This window comes from Clarias gariepinus, chromosome 26 (genome assembly GCF_024256425.1).
Source record: "Clarias gariepinus isolate MV-2021 ecotype Netherlands chromosome 26, CGAR_prim_01v2, whole genome shotgun sequence".
NCBI classification, from domain to species: domain Eukaryota; kingdom Metazoa; phylum Chordata; class Actinopteri; order Siluriformes; family Clariidae; genus Clarias; species Clarias gariepinus.
In genome coordinates this window covers 3,203,709-3,229,898 of record NC_071125.1, presented here as the reverse complement: position 1 = coordinate 3,229,898, position 26,190 = coordinate 3,203,709, and the positions used below count along the sequence as shown (strand labels likewise).

General features: G+C 37.8%; 1 protein-coding gene and 1 long non-coding RNA gene across 2 annotated transcripts; both read left to right on the top strand.

Moving 5' to 3' along the window:
- The first annotated feature begins 3,540 nt into the window (after positions 1-3,540).
- Positions 3,541-14,721, top strand: rad21a (RAD21 cohesin complex component a). Its single transcript, XM_053488280.1, has 14 exons — positions 3,541-3,698; positions 4,521-4,707; positions 7,065-7,194; positions 7,343-7,442; positions 9,885-9,991; positions 10,199-10,399; positions 10,486-10,611; positions 10,706-10,837; positions 11,165-11,388; positions 12,072-12,225; positions 12,836-12,978; positions 13,085-13,267; positions 13,424-13,507; positions 14,083-14,721. Exons 2-14 carry the CDS (start codon positions 4,564-4,566, stop codon positions 14,272-14,274), a joined length of 1,920 nt encoding a protein of 639 aa, XP_053344255.1. The 5' UTR covers positions 3,541-3,698; positions 4,521-4,563; the 3' UTR covers positions 14,275-14,721.
- Positions 14,722-20,042: 5,321 nt separating this feature from the next.
- LOC128514496 (uncharacterized) lies at positions 20,043-23,536 on the top strand. The gene is made up of 5 exons (XR_008356463.1): positions 20,043-20,111; positions 21,530-21,632; positions 22,217-22,268; positions 22,779-22,885; positions 23,028-23,536. It is a non-coding gene; the product is annotated as an uncharacterized LOC128514496 (long non-coding RNA).
- Positions 23,537-26,190: the final 2,654 nt, after the last annotated feature.

Below are 26,190 nucleotides of genomic sequence, written 5' to 3'. Positions count from 1 at the left end.
ATTGGCGTTTCCAAAATGCCTGTAGTTTGGGTGAGTGCATGCTTGTGCCCTGTGTAGAACCTTCCAGGGTGTACCCCGCAGAGTGCCTCAAGTCCCCAGGGATAAACTCCAGGCTTGCTGTGATAAGCGGTATAAAAAAATAAGTGAACGGGTAATTGGGTTTAGGATCCATTCAAATAAAGGAAAACAAGGACTGAATTTTTTTAGGACATTCCTCAATATTAAATAGATAAACAGCGGTGTTGTTTCAGAGCTACTGTCAAGCTGATGCGGTATAAGAGGAATAAAACACTTTGCAACTTTACAGGAAAAAGTTCAACCTCGGAGTGGCTCAGTGAATGGGGTTTGAATAAGTGTAGCCTTGGAAGCCACCACCTTCTCATCATATCACCTCTAACAAGAACAAGTCCTTGTAACTGCAGTATGCATGAAAGATCCGTCTTTGTTTTTTACACTTTATGATCAAACCCCGAAGTGAGAACGGCTCAGACGCTTGATTCTTTCAGTGTCATTTTGAACAACGGCGTGTGAGATCCATGCTTTACCTCCTCCACAAAACCTCATAAGAAGGCAGAACAGAAATATATGATTGATGACAATAAGGGTTTAAATATGTGCAAATGGGCTGGCAGTGCGGTTGACTGCTACAGTAGTGCCGTTGTCCTCTTGAGCAATGCATGTCACCATGATGGATCAGCTGCTACATGGTTTTATTTAAGAAATGTGAACAAAGAAATACATATACACAAATGAAAAAATAAATAGAATTGAACTGTAAAATGTTGCAGTCAAGTATATTAAATGTTCTTATTTCCAGTTAGTAGGATCCACAAGGGTGATGGGATCCAGGGGTGTCATGGTAGAAGGAGAACCCTCGTATGTACGGGAATCCATCACAGTTTGGTGATTTCCCCTGATAAATTATTTGTGTTTGAGCAAAAAATCTCTAAGCTGCACTAATCAGATTTTGGCTCTTCTCTAGAACTGTGCATGAGAGTTTCTGCTTAAATCCCACGTCCGCCCGCCCGCTCCTGCAGCTATTTCTGTTGCTGCCAACCCACAGTGTTTTCCAGTAAAATCAGTTGGTGCATTTGGCCAGAATCTTACAAAATAGATCATTGTAGGATGATTAACTGTTTTAATTAACAGAAGTAACTGTAACACTATAAGAAGACTCAAGAACCTTATAACACAGCTGTGTTGACTTTATGACCAGCTTATATTATTTTTTCCTATTAACTTAAAGACAAAGGAACAGAGAAACAAATAAATGAACAATCGTTGTTATACACAATATGGCCTAACATGGACCGATCACACCCATGTGTGCCTTTTGATTATTCCCTTCCAGGATTAATCTCCGCTTTGCTCTTGTAATAAATTCTACTCACCTAGAAGTTCCTGTGTTCAGTCTTTATGAATCTGACATTGTGCAAACAGGCATTGTTATGATGAAACTGGTTTTTGGATCAGCCGTTTAGCTCCCATGAAAGAGAAATTTTCTTTTTACAGTATACAAAGACATTCTAGACAGCCATGTGCTTCCAACCACATAGGGGTGTTTATGGGCAGGTGTCCATATAAGCTATGGAGGTGTCTAGACGACATCACATTGTAAGCGTTAGAGGGCTAACACCAAAGGAAAGTTTTGTGCTTACTTATGGGAATATCTTTGCAAAAATGTTAACTTACCAAATGCTTATATTATTATTATTATTATTATTAATATTATTAATTTTGGTCATAAAAACAACTCGAAAACAACCATAAAAAACATGATCAGATGCTTCTGTGCTATTTCTTTGTCTGTGTGAAAGATTTCTTTTTCTCGGTCATGCTTATATATTTGGAATAACTAAAATAAAATTCAGTTCATTATATATATTTGTTAACACATAATACTGCAAAAATGGCTAAAAATGCTCTGGAATTTAAGGCCTGCTAATAACAAGTGTTTTATTCTCCTTGCACCTCCAGGGTCCAGGTTTAATTCCTGTCTCAGGAGTTTGCATGTTCTCCCCGTGCTTGTTTGATTTCCTCAGGGTACCCCGGTTTCCTCCCACAGTCCGAAGACATCAGGTTATGTAAACTGGCATTCTCAAATTGCCCGAAGTGTGTGTGCCATGCAATGTATTGGCACCCTGTCCAGGGTGAACCCTGCCTCGTGCCCTAAGTCTCCTGGGATAGGCTCCAGGCCCTTTGTTTTATTTAGCATACATTCAATTATTATAGATTTTATAGTAATACTAAAGGGTACCTGTGGCTTCGCCGCATGCAGATCCTGACGCCTGCGTGCTACCATTATCTGCAGGAGAGTGTGCGATCTAATGATCCAGTGTTTCAGCAGCTGTTGTGTGTGCAAACATGCAAACAGCCTTCTAAAGTCAGTGGTAGCTTAAATGGTTGAGGCTGTTGGCTCCTGGGTTTCTGATTGAAAGATCGAGGGTCGTGCCCCAGCACCGCCAAGTAGTTGAGGACAATTATTTTTCTTTTTTTTTTTACATACCCACTCACTATACTGCTTTATCCTGTATTTAGGATCACAAGGTGCCTGGAGTCTATCCCAGGAGACTTGGGGCACGAGGCAGGGTACACCCTGGACAAGATGCCAATCACATCACACACACACTCATTACGGGTAATTTGGAAACACCAATTAACCTAATCTGCAGTCTTTGGACTGTGTAAGGAAACTGGAGTACCCGAGGAAAATCCACCGAGCACAGGCAGAACATGCAAACTCCATGCACACAGAGACAGGAATTGAACCTGGCCAGGAATCGAACCCGATTTAATTATTTATTAATGAAAATGAAAAAGTGAAAATGATGGAGGCGGATGATTCGCTGTGGCGAAGCTTAAAAAGGACCCACCGGAAAGACAAAGAAGAAGAAGAAAAAGTGAAAATTCAGGTCTGCGTGCATAGAGTTTGTATGTTCTCCCCGTGCTTGATGGGTTTCCTCAGGGTACTTCCCCACCAGACCAAAGACATGCAGATTAGGCTAATTGCCGTTCTCAAATTACCTGTAGTGTTTGAATGGATGTGTGAATGTTCTTATTACAGTTGTAAAATGGGAATAAATGCAATAGTAATCACCCCTGGCGTCCACAGACCCTAGATTACCCTACATATACAGTATCTATAGATATCTATTTAGATCTATATAGACCCCCCCCCCCCAAAAAAAAAAAAAAAAAAACAATATCATAGTCTTACAAACATTATTAATGCCTAACAAGACATAAACGACATACTTTTTAACAAGAAATAAACGACAACGAGATGTGATTTTTTTTAGTGGTTTTAATTTGTAAGACAACACTGCCATCTTGCCTCAACACTTCTCTGGAGTTTAAAACAAAAATGGCGGCCGTACAGTTCACAAGGAGGGGGGGGCGGGAAAACAGTCAATCATCCGTTGCCCTCAGCCAATCATCACACGGCGCTCGAGTGCCAATCGGGCGCAGTGCTGTCAGTCAAGGCACGTTAGTCCCGCCCACGGGCGAATTTTGACCGTAAACATCCCGCTGATTTTGAAAGCGTCGCTGAAGCGGGAGGAAGAAAAGCGGCCGCCATTTTGGTTCGTTTCAATGAGAGGGACGAGGAAGGAGGGAAACAAGTTGTAAACTTCTCTTTGGGCTGGGAAGGGAGAGCTTCTCCCACTCCGGACTGGAACGGGAAAAAATATTATTTGATGGTGAGTCTGATTTCGCGTTAATATCAACAATAAGATTAATAATAACGCGAATAATATCGGAGCCGTTTTTTTTCTGCAACCACTTGCTAGTTGTACAGCAGCTTACGCGGCTAATATCTTCGCTAGCTAGCAGCTAACCGCTTGTTTGTTTGTTTTACGTTAACCTAGTTTGATGTTTTGTTAATAAAGAAGCGAATGTATTATATCTCTAGCATGTATAGGATTAGTAAAACATTTTAGCGTGTTTGTTTAAAAAAAAAAAAATAAGAAGAAATACGTGAATATTAACGAATGTTATTGGATGCTAAGCTAGCTAGTTAGCTAGCTAATATGCTAAACCTGTCGATTTGTTAATCTAGCTGGTTTTATTGACTTGTTGTTCCTGGTGGGCTGTTTTTGAAGGATTATTTTAAAAGCTAGTTAGTTTTCAGAAGAAAATAATCTGGTTTGAGTTGTTTTTAGGGCGATTTGTGTTTAACTTGGGTTGCCAGATATTTTGCCTGCAGTAACGTTATTTTGCATATCGAGCTCAGTTGAGTTAAGCTGTTGTTAGCTCTAGTTTCTTTTTTTTTTTTTATTATTGTTATTATTAACTTTGTTTTTAGTATGTATTATATCTTTATTAGTTATAGTTATTTATTTTTTATTATATGTATTTAAAAAAAATATAAAAATCTGTTATGTATTTGTGTAAATTCTATAAATGGTTCATAATACACTTCTCAGCCTAAATGATTATTCTTTTTATGTTGAAGAGAAAAAAAAATAGGGGAGTCACATTGTTATGATCATGATTTGAGCGGTGTGTTCTAATCCCCCTAGGTTTAGCAGACCCTTACATTTTTTTTGAGTGAACTCCGGGGCAATGTTTTACGCCCACTTCGTCCTCAGCAAGCGAGGGCCGCTGGCCAAGATCTGGCTGGCGGCCCATTGGGACAAGAAGCTGACCAAAGCCCACGTCTTCGAGTGCAACCTGGAGAGCAGTGTGGAGAGCATCATTTCACCCAAGGTAAACTATTATCACTGCTTTTATCGAACAAGTTCAGTAGATGTGTGCGAGACTGTCAGTTAAAAAACAACTCAGGGTTGTTTACTTTATTTATTTTAGTAGATATTTTTTTCTCACAAGATAGTACCCCCCCCTCCCCCCCGTTAAAAAAAAACGAAGAGTCTAGAGTTTACAAGTTGATTTTGAGGTTCACTGACCGAAATACCTCCGCCCCCCCCCCCCAAAAAAAATAACGTCCAGTTTGTGTGTTAAGATGACGTGCGTAAAGGACAACCAGATGAACTGTTTCTTAATAAAATGCCATCGATTCAATTCATTTCTATTTATATACAATGGAACCTCGGCATACAAATTTTATCTGTTCAAGAGGCGAGTTCTTAATGCGATATCTCGTATATCAGAACACATTGCGTTATAGGAAATAATATAAACGCATATAATCCGTTTCAGCCACCCTAAAAATATTACCAATATTATCAATTTCCAACACTATAAGAATTTTTTTGCATATAAAAACAATCAAAACATTTAGAAAAATGTAAATGAAATAAAATAGAAATAAATAGACTTTAAACTCTCCTTAAACTTAATTTATGATTTCTCCTGTCACTGGCCCCTTTAAAAACTAAACTAAAAGTGGCTCCATTTACTTCTTCCTACCGTCCTTGCTAACATTCTTGGGACCCATGGGGCTATGCCTTCACTAAATATTGCACAAAATGCAAAAAAAACACACAAAAAAAATTCATTTGGCTTTCCACTGGCGCAAACAGGTTTTGAACGGCTCCTGGGCGTACGCACAACATTAAAGCAACAGTGCTTTTAATAATGGTCACTGTTGCAAAACAACTTTACAGACTCTTAAAGAAAATTATGAAAATGAGTATGAAATGTGTGAGAAAATGTGTGTAAATCAAAACAATCACATCGTCCCTGGTGAGCAAGCAGTAGGCGACAGTGACGAGGGGAAAAACTTCCTGAGATGGCAATAGGAAGAAACCTTGAGAGGAACCAGACTCAACTGGGAACGTTAAAGTTAATTTGGAGTGCACTTGCATTATTGGAGACTTGGGTACAAAATTTTTGTGAAAATTTCATTCCTGAACTATAGAGCGACTGCAGTCACAAGTTAAGTCTGGTTCCATCCCCGGTCTCTCACACCCCATACAGACCACACAGGGCCTCCATGGGATGAGATCTTCAACTCAGTCGATGCGCGTGCTCTTAAAAATAAAAGCTAATAATTCAGTTTATACAGTACCCATCAAAAGTTTGGACATACCTTATTTCATACGTTCTATAACAAAACTGCGAAACTTTGAAATAACGCATGGATTTAGATAATTAAGTAAAAACAATACAGCAACAGTCGGTGTTTATTTTAAGACGTGAAGGTCAGCTGTTCTGAAACAGTTTTTGCAAGTACAGTATTGTCAACTGCATTTGCAAAACCCATCAAGCACCATGATAAAACTGGTTCTCATTAAGACCTTCCTGGGAAAGCAAGACCAAACTTTAAGGAGAAGTTAATTTAGTTACCAGCCTCAGAGATCCCTAATTCACAAACAGCACATCAGATTAGAGCCGTATAAAGGCTTTAAAGAGCGTAAGTAGCAGGCAGTTGATCTCAGTGTCAACTCTTCAAAGAAGATTATTGTGTATTTTGGACGCCATCAGGATTCTTTGACAGTGTAGAAAGAAATAAAAATCGGGAAAGACCTTGAAATTAAAAGGCTGCGTCCAAACTTTCGACTGGTAGTGTAAATAGTTTAATGTTTTAATTTTATAATCGCTGAGGTCTCTCACAGCAAAGTATAATAGCTTAAAAACTGTAAACAAGCATTACTGATTGCAAATAAAGTTTAAAATGTGTCAAATTACCTGATTTCAGTTGCCTGTGTGTACTTTTAACAGAATGAATAATTTATCTATTTTTAAATAACGGTTCTGTTTCTTTGTGTAGTTTGAATAAAAGTCACATTTGGAGAAACCTATTTCAGGCTTGTTTATGGTGGTGGTTAGTAGTTTGGGTTGCTTACTCTGTCTAAAGAATTGTGGAATTTATTGACTTAATAAGCCACACAAGCTGTTGGTGCAGGTCAAAGGGGGGAAAAATTGATTTTTTTTAGTCTTAACCAAAGGAAGCAAAAAGAATGAATCCTCTAATTATTGTTTGTTCCTAGAGTTATTTCCAGGACTCAATTTTCTATTAAGCGACGATCTGATATTGTTAGTTTTGCCTTTGTCAAAGTTACAAATTGTCAGGATAGTGTAATGTCCAGTAGGAATAATCCTTGCACATTGCATGTTGAATTATAAAGAAAGTCTCTAATCGGGCCCCCCCCCCTCCTTTTCAGGTGAAAATGGCTCTTCGTACATCTGGTCACCTGCTCCTGGGGGTGGTGAGGATCTACCACAGGAAGGCCAAGTATCTGCTTGCCGACTGTAACGAGGCGTTTATAAAAATCAAAATGGCCTTCCGACCAGGTAACACATGCAGCTTGCTCACGCAGCATTCGAAATTCTGTGACATCTATTCAAAGCATAGTCTGAGCTTGTGTATATTAAAATTTAAATGAATATGATGCGCTGAAAAGCCCGCATTTAAATCAATTACGAAATGTGTGTGCCTCAGGGGTCGTGGATCTGCCTGAAGATAATCGCGAGGCTGCCTACAACGCCATCACCCTGCCCGAGGAATTTCACGACTTTGATCAGCCGCTTCCTGATCTCGAGTAAGTTTGAGTTGTTGTTGCTGTTTTTTTCCACCATAGGTTGCTTTAAAAAAAAAAAACAAAGCACACAGACAAGGCATGATGGAGAAGTTAAACAGGAATCTCCTTTGGGTAGTAGTAATCTTCACCATAAAAATTTTCAAAGTGAGCCAACAGAGGGTTTTTTCTCCCCCTTTCTTTTTCCCCAACTTTCCTTTCTATTTGTAGTTGTCTTCTCTCATCACGTACAATGCGCTGGTAGGAACATGCGGTTCTGTGATGAACAAAATACAGCAACCAGCTCAACAGATCTGCTGAACTAAACAGTTGGGCTGATGGGAGGTGTTTCCTAGATGTCTCCTGTGTTTAGTTAAATGATTAACTAATGTAGGTTAATACCGTATTAGTGATCACACTGTTGACGGATTAGTGTTGTGTGGAAAAATCGTGAAAAAGGTGGAGCAATTTTTTTTTTTTTTTTTTTTTATTATAATTTTTTTTTTATTGGTATAATGAATATTTGTCATTTTGGTCACTAAGCATAACTTTCTCAGTTTCTTTGGAGAGCCGTGTTCACATTGGGTCAATTTTGAATTTATTTTAGTGCTGCACAATTAAGCACATAAAATTCTGATTGCATAATTGGTTCACGAACAGATTGGTTAAGGGGGAAAAAAAAATCACCTAAAATTTGCCAGTGTTATTATGGAAGGGACCTCTCCTTCCAAACACCAACCTCCTTCCCACCCATCTTCTCCTCCTCCATTCCTTAACATAACCAAGTCTCCCTAGGAAGGGTGCGTTAACAATACGTGTAAAAATTAAGTGTTGTGAAGTTTTTTTTTTGTTTTTTTATTTATATATTTTGTGAGGGTGCAACAAATCGCAGTTTATCTGTGATCTGTGCGGATCACGACCCACGGTACGGCATGCAGGTTAGTCTTACATTTTTAAAGATTGCAGAGTGATTCCGCCGATATTGCTTTTTAAGTAATGAATTGGATGGAGCAGAATAACCCGACAAGCCTCCCGTGTCATTCATATTGCATGCATGGGAGCGTTTTAGCTTCCCTGTAAAATATAATGTTAACGGAGGAAGGCGTGATGGACAAAACAGTTACTGCGGTACGAGAAAGCGAGCAATACATGGCCACGCTGAAGTGCAGTCACATCACCCTGGTGTGCCGTCAGGGTGCAAACCGCAACAGCCTCAGCAAGCTTACCGCTGCATTTAAGCAGCCCTTTGCACCGTAATCGGAGTGGCTAAAGCGATTCCCAAATCTATCAGGATGTTTATCGCAGCAGACATGAGGCCGTACTCCGTTGTGGAAAACAAAGGGATTTAAAAACATATTGAATGTGCTCGAGCCACGCTACTAAATACCCACTTCAACGTGAACTTTACTAACAGGATAAAAACAAAATCCTTGCGGACTTATCAGATGCATCCTCTTTTGTGATCGAGTGGACATCAAGGTCTACGGAAAGCTTTGTAACTGTGACTGCTCACTATATCGCAGTGGAGTGGGAGATGCACTACAGACAGGTGTCCTCCCCCCCCCCCCCCAAATCTAACACAAGTGGAAGTTAAAGGGGCCTAATGCATGTATCAATAGTCCAGTCACCACAGATAAAGACAGACACCAAGTAAATGCAGTAACAGAAGCTGGACTGGGGCCACAGATATCTTGCTTTGCACATTTGCTAAATTTAGCATGCCAGTGTAAATACCCTCACATTGCAAAGATGGCAAGACTCCACTTTGTTGTGCCTGCCACTTCAGTTCCTAGTGACTGCTAAGAGGTACACTCTTTCCCCAGAGATTGTAAACATCCTCTCTTTAAAAAAAGAAGAAAAAAAATATTATATTTTGTCGGTTTTTAGGTCTCTCTCTCTTTTTTTTTTTTTTTTTTTTTTTTTTTTACATGCTGCAATTTAACAACTGAGTATTACATATTTTATTTATTCAGCTGGTTGTTTCTTGACTTTATCTTTGTGAAAACCAAAAGTTGCTTGCCTTTTTTTTTTTTTTTTTTTTTTTTCCGATCCAAAAAATGTTCTGAACTCTGATTTTTGTGATCAGTTGCGCCAGTTATATTTAGTACTGTTATTTTGTTCATAATTAAGTTTTTTTTACTTTGTTTAATTTAATTTGTTTATATCTTCAAATATAAAAGTTAAATATAGTTCATAGTGATGAGAAATAGATTAATTCTGTTTACACGTATTCATATGGAGGGGAAAAAAAATAAATTAGCCTACAAACAAATCGGGTCACGAACATAGGAAGGAATTGCGCTTGTAAACTTGACCTTCCACTGTGTTTATTATATATTTAATATATTTTATGTTAATATGGTGATTTTTTTTTTCCCCCTCTTTTATTTAGATTATCCCTAATTTCTTTAAAATGTTCTGTGAAGTAACTTGACTTTTTTTTCCCCTTCTTTTTTCTTCCTCTAGCGATATAGACGTAGCACAGCAGTTCACACTGAACCAGAGCCGAGTGGAGGAGATCACGATGAGGGAGGAAGTGGGTAACATAAGCCTCATGAACGACGACCACTTTGGTGAGAATATGAATTTCAGCAAAAAGTTAAAACCCATTATACTTTTTTTTTAATAAAAATAAATAATAAATCAGTTTAGCAGCACTTTAAGCGTTGTTTTTCCTGACAGATGTATATGATGGATATATAATGTATACATTTTTAGATTATTTTAAAGTCACCCTGTTAAGTGATGATTATATGTTTTCCCCTTTCCTCGTCCTGCAGGTGATTTTGGCATTGAGGACCGGGAGATCCTTAGGGAGGAGGCCCCCTTTGATGAGACCGCCTTCATTCATGGATCCTCTGCCTCCAACCTCCTGCTGGAGGCGGAGCCCGGCCCCGCCCACATCCCCGACAAATCCGCCAACCTCGAGTACGACGACTTTGGTGATAACAACCTGGAGAACAGCGACGGTGGGATTCTTGGTAAGGACGGGCGGAGAAGACGTTGCCGATATCCGAACACGTTTTAATCTCGAGTACTTACATTTATTTTCCTGCCAATTTATTAGTGGATAAGCTCTTGAGTGGCGATGACGGCGGCGGGATATTCGACGATCCTCCGGTCATCACAGACAGCGTCATGATGCCTCCAGACCACGGAGATGACGACGATGACGACTACGACCACCTTTCACGTGAGCTAATTAATTTGAGCAATTTCTACATAGAACAATCGCTGTGTATCCTATTCAATCTCTCTAATCCTGCTGTGTGTAATGTTTCCATCAGCGGCCGGAGCTCCAGACAGCCCCGATTCAGGTCCAGTTGAAGCTCTACCCAACACTACAGATCAGACGGAGCAGACCACGCTCGTGCCCAACGAGGAAGAGGCCTTCGCTCTCGAGCCCATCGACATCACAGGTAAAGGAACAAACTAAACAAACAGAAGTTCAACATATCTAATACCAACCTCCTGCTTATGGCAAGTGATTTCATAGAAAGTGAAGAAAAAAAAAACGTGGTTTGGGAAATATTTTGTTAGTGACAGTTTCTGAGAATGCTGTTAAACTGGTAATATTTTCCCCTAAAATATTTCTCTTACCATATTTAAAACTATACTTACTAATTAGAAGCGATTAATTATAAGATCATTTGTGCACTTAAGCTAGACTGGAGTGAAATGAGATGGAAATAGTAATAAAGATAAAATAAAATGTTCCATAAATCGTAAGTAATTTCTGTCCTTAGTGAAAGAGACAAAGGCGAAGAGGAAGAGGAAGCTGATTGTGGACAGCCTGAAAGAGCTCGACAGCAAGACCATCCGTGCTCAGCTGAGCGACTACTCCGACATCGTGACTACACTGGATCTGGCCCCACCCACCAAGAAGCTGATGATGTGGAAGGAGACTGGAGGTGTGGAGAAGCTCTTCTCTCTGCCTGCGCAGCCACTCTGGAACAGCAGGCTGCTCAAGGTATGACGCTAACAGGGGATTAGGGTATAAATGACACCTCTAACGTTATCGGGTCAGGAGAGACACGTGACTGAAATAGGTTTTGGGGCATTTTACTTCTCTTATTAAATTATCACTAAAAATAGTGTGTTAAATGTATAAATGTTGTAAAGACTCAATGATTCAGTCTTCCCAACATTTTTGCAGATTTATAAAAAGCCCTATCCTCTTGTAGGCCAACAGGGTGCCAGTCTTTGAATAAATAAGGTCTGAACACAGCGTCCCACACTCTCGTTACATGTAACTTTCCATCTGTTTGATTTAGTAATTTTTTTGAGGGGTCCTATTTGATCTTTTTTTCCACCAATCCGAAACCTTAAATATGTGTGAGATTAACTGGTTGTAAAATGATACAAGTCATCAGGTAAACATTACCCCGAGCTTCCTGTACAAGATGATTTTATCGGCTGTTCTACAAAGCCAAAAAACTGCAAAACAGACGGGATGGGAGATTCTGTTCTCTGCATATCGATAGCCCGTGTTTGAAACAAATCATGGTAGAATGTGATTGTCTGTTGAATGTCTGTCTTTGTCAAAGTTTTATTAAAAGTCACACAGGCATAAATCAGTATCAGTCATGTACGAGTACTGTGTTAGAGGCGAAATGGTAAAAAAAAAAAAAAAAATAACTGCTTGTGTTGTAGATGTTCACACGCTGCCTGACCCCATTGGTGCCAGACGAGCTGAGGAAGAGAAGGAAGGGTGGTGAGGCTGATAGCCTGGAGGAGTTCCTGAAGGAGCTCGAGAACCCAGAGGTTCCCCGTGAGGAACAGCTTGGCCTCAGGCCTGACATTATCGGTAAGGAGGAAAAAAACGGAAGCTTTATTAAAAAAAAAAAAAAAAAGCTTTAATCTTGTGTCCTAAATTGTTTGTTTTTGTCCACTGAATATTGTACATTAATGCTCAGAACATTTCCGTTAGTGTTGCGTTGCAGATCGAAAGGTAAAGCAGGTAGAAAAGTCACATTTCACTGGTGCAACAAATCATTTGACACAAAGTGAAAGCTTTGAAAAATGTAAACAGCAAAGGTTTTTTTTGGCTTCAGGCTTTTGGTTTGAGCTTTTCCTTTTAAACATGGGTTTGCTTCGTAACCACTGCAGAGTCCAGCATGTAGATTTTTAAATCCTGGCATGTTATGAAAAGGAGTTTCTAAAATCTGTTTATACTGTAAATGGGTTCTAATATTATTATACCAAGGATAAAATGAAGCTTTCTAAATAAACATTGCCATGAGGACTTTTATCATGAGGCAGGGTTACTTCAATGTTTTTCAGCATTTAACACAACATTTTTATTCTAAAGTTTATTTTCTTGGTCACCTTTTGTTTGTTTCTGAGACTGTGTGGATGTTTAAGTATAAGTGTTAGTGCAGTGGTTAATTTAAGTGATATTTTTTTTCTTTGTGTAGATCAAACCATCGTGGAGGAGCCCAGCATGCTGCAGACGACTATGGAGGGCAGCAGAACCGCACTGGACGAGACCCTGATGCCTCCACCTTCACGGCAGCGTGGAGTCAAACGCAAGTCCCAGGAGCCCGAGGCTGCTCTGCCTGTGAGTCTCGAGCATGGCTAGACCTTTTTTTAAATTTATTTTTTTATCACTTATCATCATGATTGTTCTTCACGAGCAGAAAGTGAAAATTACGTTTATCTTTTAGACGATGAGCATACTGGATCAGTCCGTGCCCCCGCCCATCGAGCCGTCGGTGTTGTCCCAGCAGCTGGACATGCCGCAGGTTGACCTTCCTCCAGAGGAGAGCGCCAACCTGTCGCGAATCGTGCCAGAGCTCGACCTGCTGGGAGAGAAGAGCAAGGACAAGGAGGACAGCGAGGAGGAGGAGGTGAGCGCCGCATTTCTAGTTCTAACACTAGGATTCGGCTATAAGATCATGGCTTTATTTAGTAGAATTGATGATTCAGAAATGGCCACAAGATGGAGCACTTGCTTTACCTGAGATGCAGTGATGATTTGAAATGTAATGATTTGATTCGTACAGGAGGGCGAAGGACAAGGTGGAGACCAGGATCAAGAGGAGAGACGGTGGAACAAGAGAACCCAGCAGATGCTGCATGGACTTCAGGTATTAATTTGAACACTTAAAGTGCTGCTAAACTGAGATTGAGGAACAGTTCATCTGGTTCTAGTTTTGCCTTGCAATTCCAGTGCATTCATTATTTAATAGCAGTAAATTATCTTAAAATAATTAATAATCATAAAAATAAAATTGTGTAAAACATAGGCATTTTGCAGAGATATACTGTTTGCATTTCTTCATTTATTTTCCTGAAGCCTTTTGCAGAAAGTAATTTTTTTTTCCATACAAAGATTTCGGTCCGACCTTCACCATTAGCCTTTCTAGCAGCTACACTGAACGTTCCATAGTCGTTTTAATTTTATATTTAAAAAATATATATATAAAAAAAGAGAAGTTCATCTCAATTAAAAGGACCAAAACAAGTGATGACGATTAGCCTCGTGGAAGCAGCAATTCTTCCAAAGCTGGACGAGCCTGAATGAGGAATCTTCTGTGCAGACGTGTTAGAGTCTACTGAGGCTTTTTCAGCCAAATGTTTTCCAATAGCTGAGAAATTTTACTCAAATCAAAACTTTGTTCATCTGTGTGTCTGATGGGAAATACTTTGTTTTGTTTTCCAGCGTGTGGTGGCTAAGACCGGAATCCAGTCCATCAGCCTGCTGGAGCTTTGCAGAAACAACAACAGAAAACAAGCAGCCGCCAAGTTCTACAGCTTCCTCGTCCTGAAGAAACAGCAAGCCGTGGATCTGTCCCAAACCGAGCCTTACAGCGACATCATCGCCACGCCAGGACCGCGATTTCACATTGTATAGATGCATGTTCTTTTGTTTTTAGCTTGTATTTAACACTTTTTACTGTTTCTCAGTCTTTTGTACCTATATCTCGGGCTTGTTCTGGACCAATTTTGTATTTTTGTTTTAATTTTATTTTTTTTCTCCTCCATTCTGAGCAGTTGATTGATCATGTTCACATTTTACTTCACGCACAGTTTGCATGTCAGTTCCTTTTATACTTCCCATAACTCAGTACCAGTTCTGTTTTGTTTTCTTGTCAAATTGTTTTATCCGTATGCTTTTACCTGACTAGGTTTTACATCAAGATACTTCGTAGAGTAGCTGTATACATTTTTACCGTATTGGTAAGATCATATTCGAGAGACAGGTTTATTTTTGGAAGTCTGGTGTATTTGTTGAATAATGGAAAAGCTCAGCATTTTGTATCTCTTTTAATTATGGTTATTAAAGGTTTATTAAAACAGATATTGGTGCCAATTTTTTTTATGGATCTTCCTTTTTTATTCTAACTGCTGTATAGTGAAAGCTTACTGGTGTTATGTCCACGCCCCCTAAAGTGTGACAAGCACGTCTATAGTTCAGGACAATTTCACACATCATTACAAAAAAACAATACAGGATTGTAGTTCTGTCACTACTACTACACAAGATGACAATACAGTTAAGCTTTTTTTTCCGTCCAGCTTGTTTTTTAATCAGTTCCTCCGTTATTGTCTTTTTTTTTTTTTCATGAATACGTTTCTTGACAATATTTTTAACACAATTCATTGCATCTGTAGTGGCCATTTTGGTATTTATAAATCCATATAAAGCTTGTATTGTGACAGCTTCATGTATCATGATGTGCCATGTTTATCCCTCAGTTCGGAGTGTGTGATTTATGATCTGGCCTTCCTGATAATCCTGTATAAATCCAAACGCGTCCTCACACATCAGCTAGCATAAAGATAAACAGTGGAGCTTCTCAGCTTAAATCAGTGGTTCTCAAACTGTGTGGCGCGCCCCCCTAGTGGGGAATACAGATATGACAGGTGGGGGGCAATGAACGGGAGAGAATTAGTGGAAAATAATAGGAAAGTACCTATTCTAATTCATGCTTTTCTTAATTGATTTATTTAATCTTTATTTTCTTTATCGGACACTCGAAACTAAATAATGACACCCATAATGAACTTTTCATTATGCAACAAAGTTGCTTTTTGATCCTTCAGGTGCTGAACAGAAGGGAAGATCAAGATCGTTCTACGCTTTTTGTTGGTGTGCGGCTTTTTGCGATGATCCCTAAATCATTCGTTGCGTCGTAGAGAATAATGGTGTTTATGCTTTTTAACATGTATAATTTAAGGCGAATGTAGCTTAAAGACAGTGTAGAAAGGAAATATATATATATATATGTGGGTATCTTATTTGCGGGTTTATTTACGCAGCTATTGAATTCGGAGATGTGAATATCAAACTAACTTTACCGCGGACACAAACACGTGTTATGCGCTAAAATGCCCCCCTGCCACGGATTGCCCCCCTACATAATCTCTATCAATTATTATATTAGGACATGCATTCAAAGGTTTATTATTATCAAATATATTATTACTATTATAATTAACCCTCAGGCACGTGACACTCATCGAGACGATTAATACAAATCCCCAAAAATGATTATTTTATGGCACATTTATTTTGCAGGGGTTTGTCAATGTACAAATAACAAATTATTTATCACAAATAACACTAAATAAATATTGTTTGTGGTGAAAAATTACAGGAAATGATTTTTATTATAAAATAAGCAATATAAAAATATACATGTGGTATATGGAAAAATATATAATTTATATATTTTCCCCGTATACAACCTTTTTTTTTATATTGCTCACGTTATAATTTAATTCATTTGTTATAATTTGTAATTTGTAAACCATAAACCTATGAATTTAGGTGGGCAATCCGTGGCCTAGGTCGGGGGCATTTTAGACCATAACACAGTAGCGTACTGTATGTAGTGAGCATAATAACATCAATGGATACATTTGTTACATGGACCACAAAAAAGCAGTTGATTCAGCATCATCAGCCTAATCAACCAAAAATCCAGCCGAAAGGAAAACATGATGAAGCCTATGTTGCGCTTGGATTCATGGTGGGGATGTGAGGGCAGAGGAGAGACCTCTGTGTGTTTTGTGTCTTAAACCGCTGGCAGCAGACAGCACGAGACAAAGTAGGAAGACACTTATCGACAACACACCCCAGTCACGTTAATAAGCCACTTAACTTTTTTGAAAGAAAGCTCTAAATAAGTGACAAAGTAAGACTGTTATAACAATTGCACGTGTATTTTATCTGTTTTGAACTTGGTGTTATTTGATCTTACTGGTTTAGAAATTTATTTTTCAATAAATAGTACACTTGGCCGTTTTCGTTATCATTTTGTTGACAAGTGGGGCTAGAAAATTCGCCCACCCCCTTAAGTGGGGAATGACAGAAAATGTTTGAGAACCACTGGCTTAAATGATGTAGACATAAATAATCAGATTAATGTTTTGCTTCCATCTGATACCACAGACATCTTAAACACTGACTATGCAGCTGCATAAACAAGTCAACAGCAGTTGTTTTTATTAAATTAAATGTATATACTACTATTTGCTTTTATCTACACTGCATGTTCATATGAAGTTCGTTTAATTGTAACATTTTACAGTAATATAATTATAATATATGTATTCATATATAATTATATTACTGTAAAATGTTACAATTAGGTGAACTTTTCATTTTGCTTGTCACAATTAAACCTAAATATTCTAATGGAATGTATTAATTAAATAAGGACAATTATGCTATTTTTTTTTTTTTAGAATATAAAAAAAATATATAGTTCATTAGGCTACATTTTGCCCATGGTTACAAAAAAATTAACATGTATTTTAAGTCCGGATGTAAAAATTATTTCTGCTGGTAAAGAGACCTTAATGCTAAATAATAGCAGTCCAACATCAGTAACCAGATTAGTAATTGTTTTTGGGAGAAATTATATTTCTTCATGGTAGTGAAGGAAAAGAAAACCAACAACCCAACAGTCATGATTGGATACACTTGATTCTGTGAAATGTAATCATTAATTGAAAAGGGGCGTGTTCCAAATAATAGCAGTGTGGAGTTCAATTAGAAAGGTAAATTTTTCTGTGAAAAACAGGTGTCAAACAAGTTCCCCTTATTTAAGGATAAATGCAGAAAAGGTTGTCCTGTGCATTACTCTCAGAGTAAAACGAGTCGTTTCAGACATTGTTCAGAACAACAGCGTACTTTTTGCTTCAAAAGTTGATTAGAGATGGAAAAAAACATACAAAGAAGTGCAGAAAATGATGGGCTGCTCTGCTAAAATTATATCAAATGCTTTAAAATGGAGATCAAAACCAGAAAGAGGTGGAAGAAAACAGAAAACTACCATTTGAATAGATCGAAGAATAACAAAATTGCCAAAGACTTCGCCAATGATCAAAAGAACTAATCTAAAGTTACCTGTGAGTGCTGTTACTATTAGAAGACGGCTATGTGAAGCCAAGCTAGCAGCAAGAAGTCCCTGCAAAGTCCCATTGTTGGAAAAAAGACAGAGGTTACAGTTCCCCAATGAACACATTGACTGGCCTAAAGAGAAATGGCGCAATATTTTGTGGACTGATGAAAGCAAGATTGTTCTTTTTGGGTCTAGAGGCCGCAGACAGTTTGTCAGGCCCCCAAACACTGAATGTAAGCCACAGTACACTGTGAAGACAGTGAAGCATGGAGGCATCGTGATATGGGGAAGCTTTTCGTACTGTGGTGTTGGGCCTATTTATCACATTTTAGGGATCATAGATCAATTTGAGTCCATCAGAATACTTAAAGAGGTCATGTTGTCTTATGCCCTTGAAATGGGTGTTTTAACAAGAGAACGACCCCGAACACACCAGTAAGCGAGCAGCATCTTGGTTCCAGACCAACAAGATTGACGTTATGAAGTGGCAGCCCAATCCCCAGACAAAACCAAGAAATGTGGAATTGTGGCGTGTAGTACAATTGTCACAGATATGAAGCAGTTCTTAGTAAGCATGGTTATACAACTAAATATTAGTTCAAAGATGCACAAGAAAGATTAAACTTTAAGCATTTTTGTTTAAACGGTAAATTCATCACTTTGTAAAGATGTCCGATGCATTTGTGTGATTTAAATTAAAAGTTATTATATGGATATGAAGCTTTACTCGCTTTTTCCAACAGGCTATTATTTTGAACACAACTGTATAATATATATATATATATATATATATATATATATATATATATATATATATATATATATATATATATATACTATACAAATGCAGAATTTAAACTAAAAATAATTACAGTAACTTTATTTTCAGAAATATATATTTTTTACATGACCAACTAGCAAAACAAAAATGCTAACTCTTATCCGAGGTGCTGTTTGTTAATTGGTGATTTCTGAGGCTGGTGACTCTTAATGAACGTCTCCTCTGCAGCAGAGAGAACGTTTTGGGTCTGCTTTCCAGGGAAGGTCTTTATGAGAGAAAAAAAAAATCCAGAAATGCAGAAAAAAAATCTAAACTTTTGACGGTAATATAGTCATGGATGGAGATGGTCAATCACACAGTACAGTACATGTAATTATCAGTTTGGTTTTCTTTAACATGAAAAATGAAAAAGAACTTAATTTAGTTCATGTCAAAAATACCATAAATACCAAAAAATACCAATACCACATACCATGACAAAAAATATCACCCTGACAGTACAATCCACAGTTTGTGGAGGCCAATATATTATGTTTCCAATTTGCTCATGAATTTTAATGATCAATCCCCAACCACCATCTCCCCCTTGCATAGAAGGTATCAAATAGTTACGAGACTAGTTTTGTAGTACAAGGCTGTACACACAGACACAGGTGCTTTTCCGACCATGTGTGTTACCACGTCTGCTATTTCATTATGGACAGCAAGTTAGAACATGACATTTTGCTTGAAACCCTGCAAATCTGCCACAGAGACATTCGACATGACTCAGCAGGTTTACGGCGGCGCTGCAGCGAGGCGTTCGAGGTGTTTTGAGCGGCACACCCCCTTCAAGAGCAGAAGAACATCACTGGAAGACGATGAGAGATCAGAAAAACCTTCATAAAGCTCAAAACGTGGTATATAGGCGATGAGTGAGTGAGAGAACTTCCTAAATATTGTATTTTTCAACTGTACAGTTGCAGTGACTGTACATTAAAGATATTTGTGAAAAAATTATTTGGGGGGACGTACTAGAACACATCGAGATGGTTTTTGGTTTTGGTCTGTTTGTTTGTGCACACATCACGTAAAAACTACTGAACTAATTTTAATGGGGTTTTTACAGGTGTATTTGGCTGAACTTCTGGTAACATATAGGCTTTTATCACAATAGGTCATGGGAAGAGAAGATATGCTACTTTGAAATTTAATTGAAAAAATCGACCATGAAAAAATCACTAGTTCATCTAAAAATTCAACAGATGGCGCTGTACATTAAAAAAAAAAGTCGTCATATTTAAATTTAAACACTATCACTCACTCACTCATCTTCAACCGCTACACTACCTTGCCGCCAAATTTAAACCCATCATTTAAATAAAAAAAAAAATTGCCCAACGACTGTCTCAGTAAAACAGAAACAGCAGCCGATTGGTTCATTTTCTAGTCTGACAGTCAGATGGACCAATCACATCTTTACTCGCAACAACCCCCCCCCCCCCCCCCGCCCGTTATTTCTTTATCACCTGAAACACAGAAACCTCCTGACAGATCCAACTGAGTGAGCAGAAGGAGGTAAGAAGCTAGGTAGTGTTTGTGTGTGTCTTTTATAATAAGATAGCGTAATTCTTATAAAGTGAGAGCATCAGTCAGTCAGTATGAACTATTTAGCATTGATATTGTAGTTAGCATAGCTCGCCAAAGCAGTTTGCTAACTGTTGCTAGCTAATGATATTTTAGTTAACGGAAATTAACGGCATGGCGCTGCTATGAGTGACCTCGGTCCATAAAATATCATCATTAAATTATTATTAAAATGATTTGACTTAGCATTCTCTTGATATGTATGCATAAATAAAAGCAGTATAATGTATAATATTTGCAGGGTTATAACATCTCTACCATGCAAACATGCCAAATCATGCTTATGTATTAGCCTACAGGGAAAATATTTGTCCTGTCTTTCAAAACCAAATTTTAATATATACTTGACCTATTTTTTGTGGGGTTTTTTTGTTCGTTTTGTTTTAATATTTTATAGATTTTTATTTATTTTCTTAAATAGTATTTTCGCGCACGTGCTCATTTCCCCCCCTCGACGCTAGCTTCAATTAACTTGTTGCAGCATTCCAACTATACCCTAATACCAGCCAATCAGAGACTGCGGCAGAGACCAAACCAACCAATCAGAGACTGGAGGCGGGTACTATCCGGCTGTCTTTGCCCTGATAGTTTTGGCTCGTTTTTTTGCGCGGGTTCCTTTTCTGCGCGCATGCGCAAAAGCATTTGCAGCGTTCGGCGGAATGTGTATATGTCGTCATCGCGCGTTTATAGTGTTCTTTTTTCTTTTTTATTTTTTTGTTCAGCATAAGCCCAGCAAATACACAGTATGGGGGTGGGTTTATTTGTTGTGGTGCAGCATGGGCAGGGCAACTCAGGGTTGTTAAATTTGAAAAATGTAAATATAGGCCAGGGAAAAATTGAAGCATGAAGGTTGAATGGAAGGGAATCGGACTATCTCCATCTTACTCACTCACTCATCTTTTATACCGCTTTATCCTGTTTTCCGTGTCGCGGGGATCTAGAATCTATCCCAGGCGGGGTACACCCTGGACAGGGTGCCAATCCATCACAGAGCACACACACACACACAAGGGGGAATATTTAGTTAAGTGGATTGGTATGCTTTACATTGTATATTTGTGTCAAAGGCGTGTAAGACTCACTTTGTCGGACTTGAGAACAAATCAGATTTACGAACGTGCTACCGGAACACAGTCGGGGACTACCTGTTTATTGATCAACTGCTAAGATTTTAAATAATCTTCGAGTATTAATTTTTTCACCTGTACAATTATGTATAAAAGGAGGAGGATTTGTCAACATCACATCAACCAATAATAGACACCAGAGTTGATGTTCCAGGTTAATTTTGTACACAATAAATAAAGATTTCAGCTAAATCACAACCATTTTGATCTTCTGTTCCACAGAGGGCTGGGACCCATACCATTTAAATAAAGATTTCAGCTAAATCACATTAATTTGATCAACTCTTCTAAAGTCTCCGGGACCACGACCTGACTCGCTGAGGAGGTAATCACGAAACAGCGAGACAACAAGCATCACTTCAACCAGTAAAGATTGTCTCGTCTGTGTTTCCATAATTTTTCTGTTCCTAATGTTGGCATGTTGTTTTAGAGAACCAATATTTTACCCATATGTGGTATTGTGGCTGGTAAATTATTAATTCATAAATATCATATTGATCAACTGCTTAGCGTCCACGCCACCTGAATTAGTTTTTCTAAATTTCAGCACGGCTCTATGTTTTACCTGAAATGTTTAGTGCACTTGTAACATATGCAAGTCAGGCGCTGTATCCTAGCAACACTTTAAAGTGTGTGAGGTAACTATGTAAATATTTATATAGAGATATTACTGAGCGAATAGGACATGGCTTCATTATTTAGCTAGAACTCATTTTTTATCTCCACACACACTTACCAGTATTATCCTGATTTTTTTTTTTGTCAATAACTTGTAATATTACTGATTTTTTGTTAGCTAAGTTTGATCAAATTTTCAGTTCCATAGTTTTCAACTGGATGTCATTTACAGAAATACCTAGTTTATTTACATTTTCCATTATTAAGTTGTGTCTAATTTCTTCTTACCAGCTTTTCATCACATGGGAGTCGGCTCGTCCCGGGGCACCGGTCATCTATAAAGGTACTTTGTGAACCTTGTGGTCTTGTGCTTATCTTATCTGCTGTTGTGTTTACCTTACCTGCATTTGTTCCTGTAGTTCAGTATGATACTCCTACCTTGTGATGAGGGTTTAAATCACAAAGTACACACAAATGTGTCACAAATGCATCACAAATGCGGCGAAGATGGTGGAATTCACCAGGAGTTTTATTATCCTTGAGCGAGTTTGGATGGAAACTGTCTAATAATAATAATAGTAAAACCATAAAATTTTAAGATGTTAATCTGCACATTTCTGTTCTTTACATGACAAAAAACTTTAATATGTTGATTGATAAGATTTTAAATAATCTGGAAGAATTCCCTTTTACACCTCGAATCGTTATATCCATTTACACTTTCACACCAATAATAAAGTCATTAGAGTTGATTGTGCAGGTGACTTTTTTTCTTCTTTCTTTCTTTCTTACTTTCTTACATTAAATAAAGATTTCAGCTAAATCACAACCATTTCGATCCTTTCTTCCACAGAGGGCCGGGACCCCTGCCAGTTAAATAATGATTTCAGCTAAATCACTTTAGTTTGATCGACTGTTCCACAGAGGGTCAAGATCACGACCAGACTCGCTGAGGAGGAGGTAATCATGAAGCGGGCAAATTAAAAATCGTCCTATTTGTCTCTTATACATCATGATAAAGTCAACAAAGTTGATGTTTTAGATTAAATTTACTGTACACAAAGATTTCAGCTCAATCAACTGATTTGATCCTCTTCCACAGATGAGGAGGTTTTGAGTTCTGGCCCCAGGGAAGTGGATGGTAATTCTGAAACAGCAGAACACCTAACACTTCACCTCATCATGCACAGGGTCATCATGCAACAGGGGGCCTTTGGAATGACCCAGCTGGATTAATGTTGTTGTTGTTGTTGTTATTATTATTATTATTATTATTATTTTGCAGTTATCTTTTACTATAATTACAAGTTTTTTTTCTATAATTAAAAAAGTGTTATTTTAATTATTTATAATTTTTATATCATTTAATATGTTCATATTGTTCTTTTTCTGTATACAGTAAATTGTTCTTTTTGTTCTTATCATTTTTTTCCTTTTATTATAAGTTGTTCTTTTAAGGGCACAAGCACTATAGGGTGTGCAGGACCCTCTTGTTTCATTTTGTTCTTATTATTAATAATTTTATAGTTATAAATTAGTTAATAAAAAACATTTATAAACACTTTATTCCTGTTAGTGTTGTACTTGTATTTGGTGTCCTTTTTACCAGTTTGTTTTCCAGTTGTAAAAAACGAAGAGAAAAGTTTTACTTTCTTATCTTTCAATAAAAAAAAGGAAAACACATTGTATATTCTACATTCATTACACAACTTGAATATTTCAAGGTCTTTTTTTGTTTTACCTTTAATTATTACAGCTTTCGGCTTATGAAAATCAAAACTCTGGTGTCTCAAAATACAATTTAAAATATTATCCATTTTGAACATTTATGCATTCTATGCTTGGTTTGTGCTCTTCTGCTATGAAATGAGGCATCAATGCAGCATCGCTAAGGCGTTTCTAAAGACCAAGTGGCTTTAAAAGCAGCCTACAAATTATCTGTATTTCTTCTCATCTTTCTTAAAAATAGACCACATATCCTCTATGGGGTTTGAGGTCAGGTGAGTTGGCTGGCCAATCAAGCACAGTTATGTCGGGGTCAGCAAACCAGTTATCGGTAGAGTGGGCAGGAGCCAAGTCTGGCAAAAAAAAAAAAAAAGGATATCCATAAATCTCGTCAGCAGACAGAAGCATGAAGTGCTCTAAAGTCTTCTGCATGCAGTTGTTAACGTACTTGCTCTTTCCTGAAAGGTTAATCTGCCATAAAATAGTGTCTATTTCATCCTTGCTTTAGTGCATGGCCTTGGGATGATATCAATATTTGTGATAAATTAGGACACGTTTACCTTTTTTTTAAATATCATAAATATTTACATTCATTTCAGGTAAATAAAAAAATATTAAATGTCCAAAATAATTACAAAATGACTAAAAGCAGCTTTTTTTTCCCTACATATAAAAATGATACTAATGTATGTTTGTAGGGATAAGTCTCCACTGCAGTGCTGGTTTCCTGCCATTTTGATTGCAAATCTATGAATAGTAATGCGTATGCCTCGCACCTCCAGGATTGCATGAGGTTTGCATGTTCTCCATGTGCTTGGTGGGTTTCCATCACGTACTCTGGTTTCCTTACCAAATACATGCAGGTTAAATTCATTTCTAAAAATAAAATATGAAGTGTTGTTGAAATGCGTTTGAAGATCATTGTGATGTTTTAATCACTTCTTTCTCGCCTAGTATCCAGGTCACATTTTAGGTATAAAATTCCTGAATGAGTAAATCAGGATCTTAAAGACGGCACCCCAGAGGGGGCTCATCCCAGACAGGATCGGCGGTGAGGGTCACAGCATGCGCAACATTGAGCGACTTCAAGAGAATTATCCTGTTTCACCATTTCAACAGCTGCAGTTTCTGTAACCCAAACCCTGAAGCGTAGCCTCTACTGAAGTCAACGGACCGACCCTGCTGGATGTTTGCTGTCTCAGGGCAAGTCAGGGCTCGGGTTCTTTTAGTCTGGGTTTTTTGTAGTTCTGGTGTTGGTTGTCTGGTCCATACGTTGCTGTATATTAATATACAATATATTGTTATTGTCTTTGTATTGAATTTATTTAATTTACTTGGTGCTTTACAGCCATCTAGTGGTCACACTTTGCACTTTCACTGTTTTTCTTCCCAACCTTTTCCAATTGTTTAATATCTATCCAAGTGGAAACCGTGTGTGCTAAGGGCCTCACCCTGGGCTTGTTACCCAGCTTCATTTTTATATTTACTACTATTATCACATGAGCTGGTTTAGTTATTTAAGATACTGCTGATCTCTTGGGATTTATACACCGTGAGATCATGGTGGCATAGTGGTTACCAATGTGGACTCCTACCAGGGTCTCCGTGCTTGGTAGATTTCCTCTGGGAATTCCGGTTTCCTCCTACAGTTGAGAGCTAATTGGTTGTTGTTTTTGGTCTTTCAGCTGCTGGATGGTCCACAGAGGGGTCACCACAGCGGACCATCCAATCTGCAAAATAACTTGGCACAGGTTTTATGCCAGATGCCCTTCCTGAAACAACCCTCCTGTTGTACCCAGGCTTGGGAACAGCACTACATCCAGTGGCTGAGGGTTGAGCATTAGGTGGGGATTTAACCCGAGGCTTCCACATGGCGGGTGAAAAACCCACCACTGAGCCGCCCATGCTCACTATTTAGCTAACTGGAAATTCTAAACAATTTCATAGTATGAGTGATTGTCTGCACTTGTGTGACCTGCAATGGATATTATTTTTGAATAAACACTATGTATTTATTATTGTTTATATTGTTTAACATTTTATTTAATGTATTTTACATTAATATTATGAAATATTATCATTTTTAATAACCACAATTGTACTTGGTTTATAGAAAAATGTGCTTCTTTTTTGTTGATATCTATTCTGATGTACGTTTTTTTTTATTTCTCTCTAACAATTTAAAAAAATTAACTAAATAAAAAAACTATAATAAAAATATATAAATATATACAGAATTAGCCAAAAAAAAATGTATACACACTTCAGGAAAGAGAAAACTGAATTAAACTAAATTGCTATACCTTATATATTGCTATACTTGATAATATTATGATGATAATATTATTTATAATACATTCATAATATATACATCATACATTTTTTCTTTTCCTGAAGTATGTATAATTTTTTTGCCTGACTGTATATTAAAAAAAGGAAAGAACAAAGTTGCTGAAACCGGAAGCGGAAGTAGTGTGTACTTCCTGTCCGTGTTCAACAACAAAGGCGGCGAGCAAGGAATCATCCTCCGGAGCTCCTAC

Bases quoted from the DNA above. Each gene is read 5' to 3' on its own strand.
- rad21a (XM_053488280.1), top strand. From the start codon at position 4,564: ATGTTTTACGCCCACTTCGTCCTCAGCAAGCGAGGGCCGCTGGCCAAG. The intron at 10,838-11,164 runs GTAAAGGAACAA...TTCTGTCCTTAG, and splicing joins CGAGCCCATCGACATCACAG to TGAAAGAGACAAAGGCGAAG. The intron at 12,226-12,835 runs GTAAGGAGGAAA...TTCTTTGTGTAG, and splicing joins CCTCAGGCCTGACATTATCG to ATCAAACCATCGTGGAGGAG.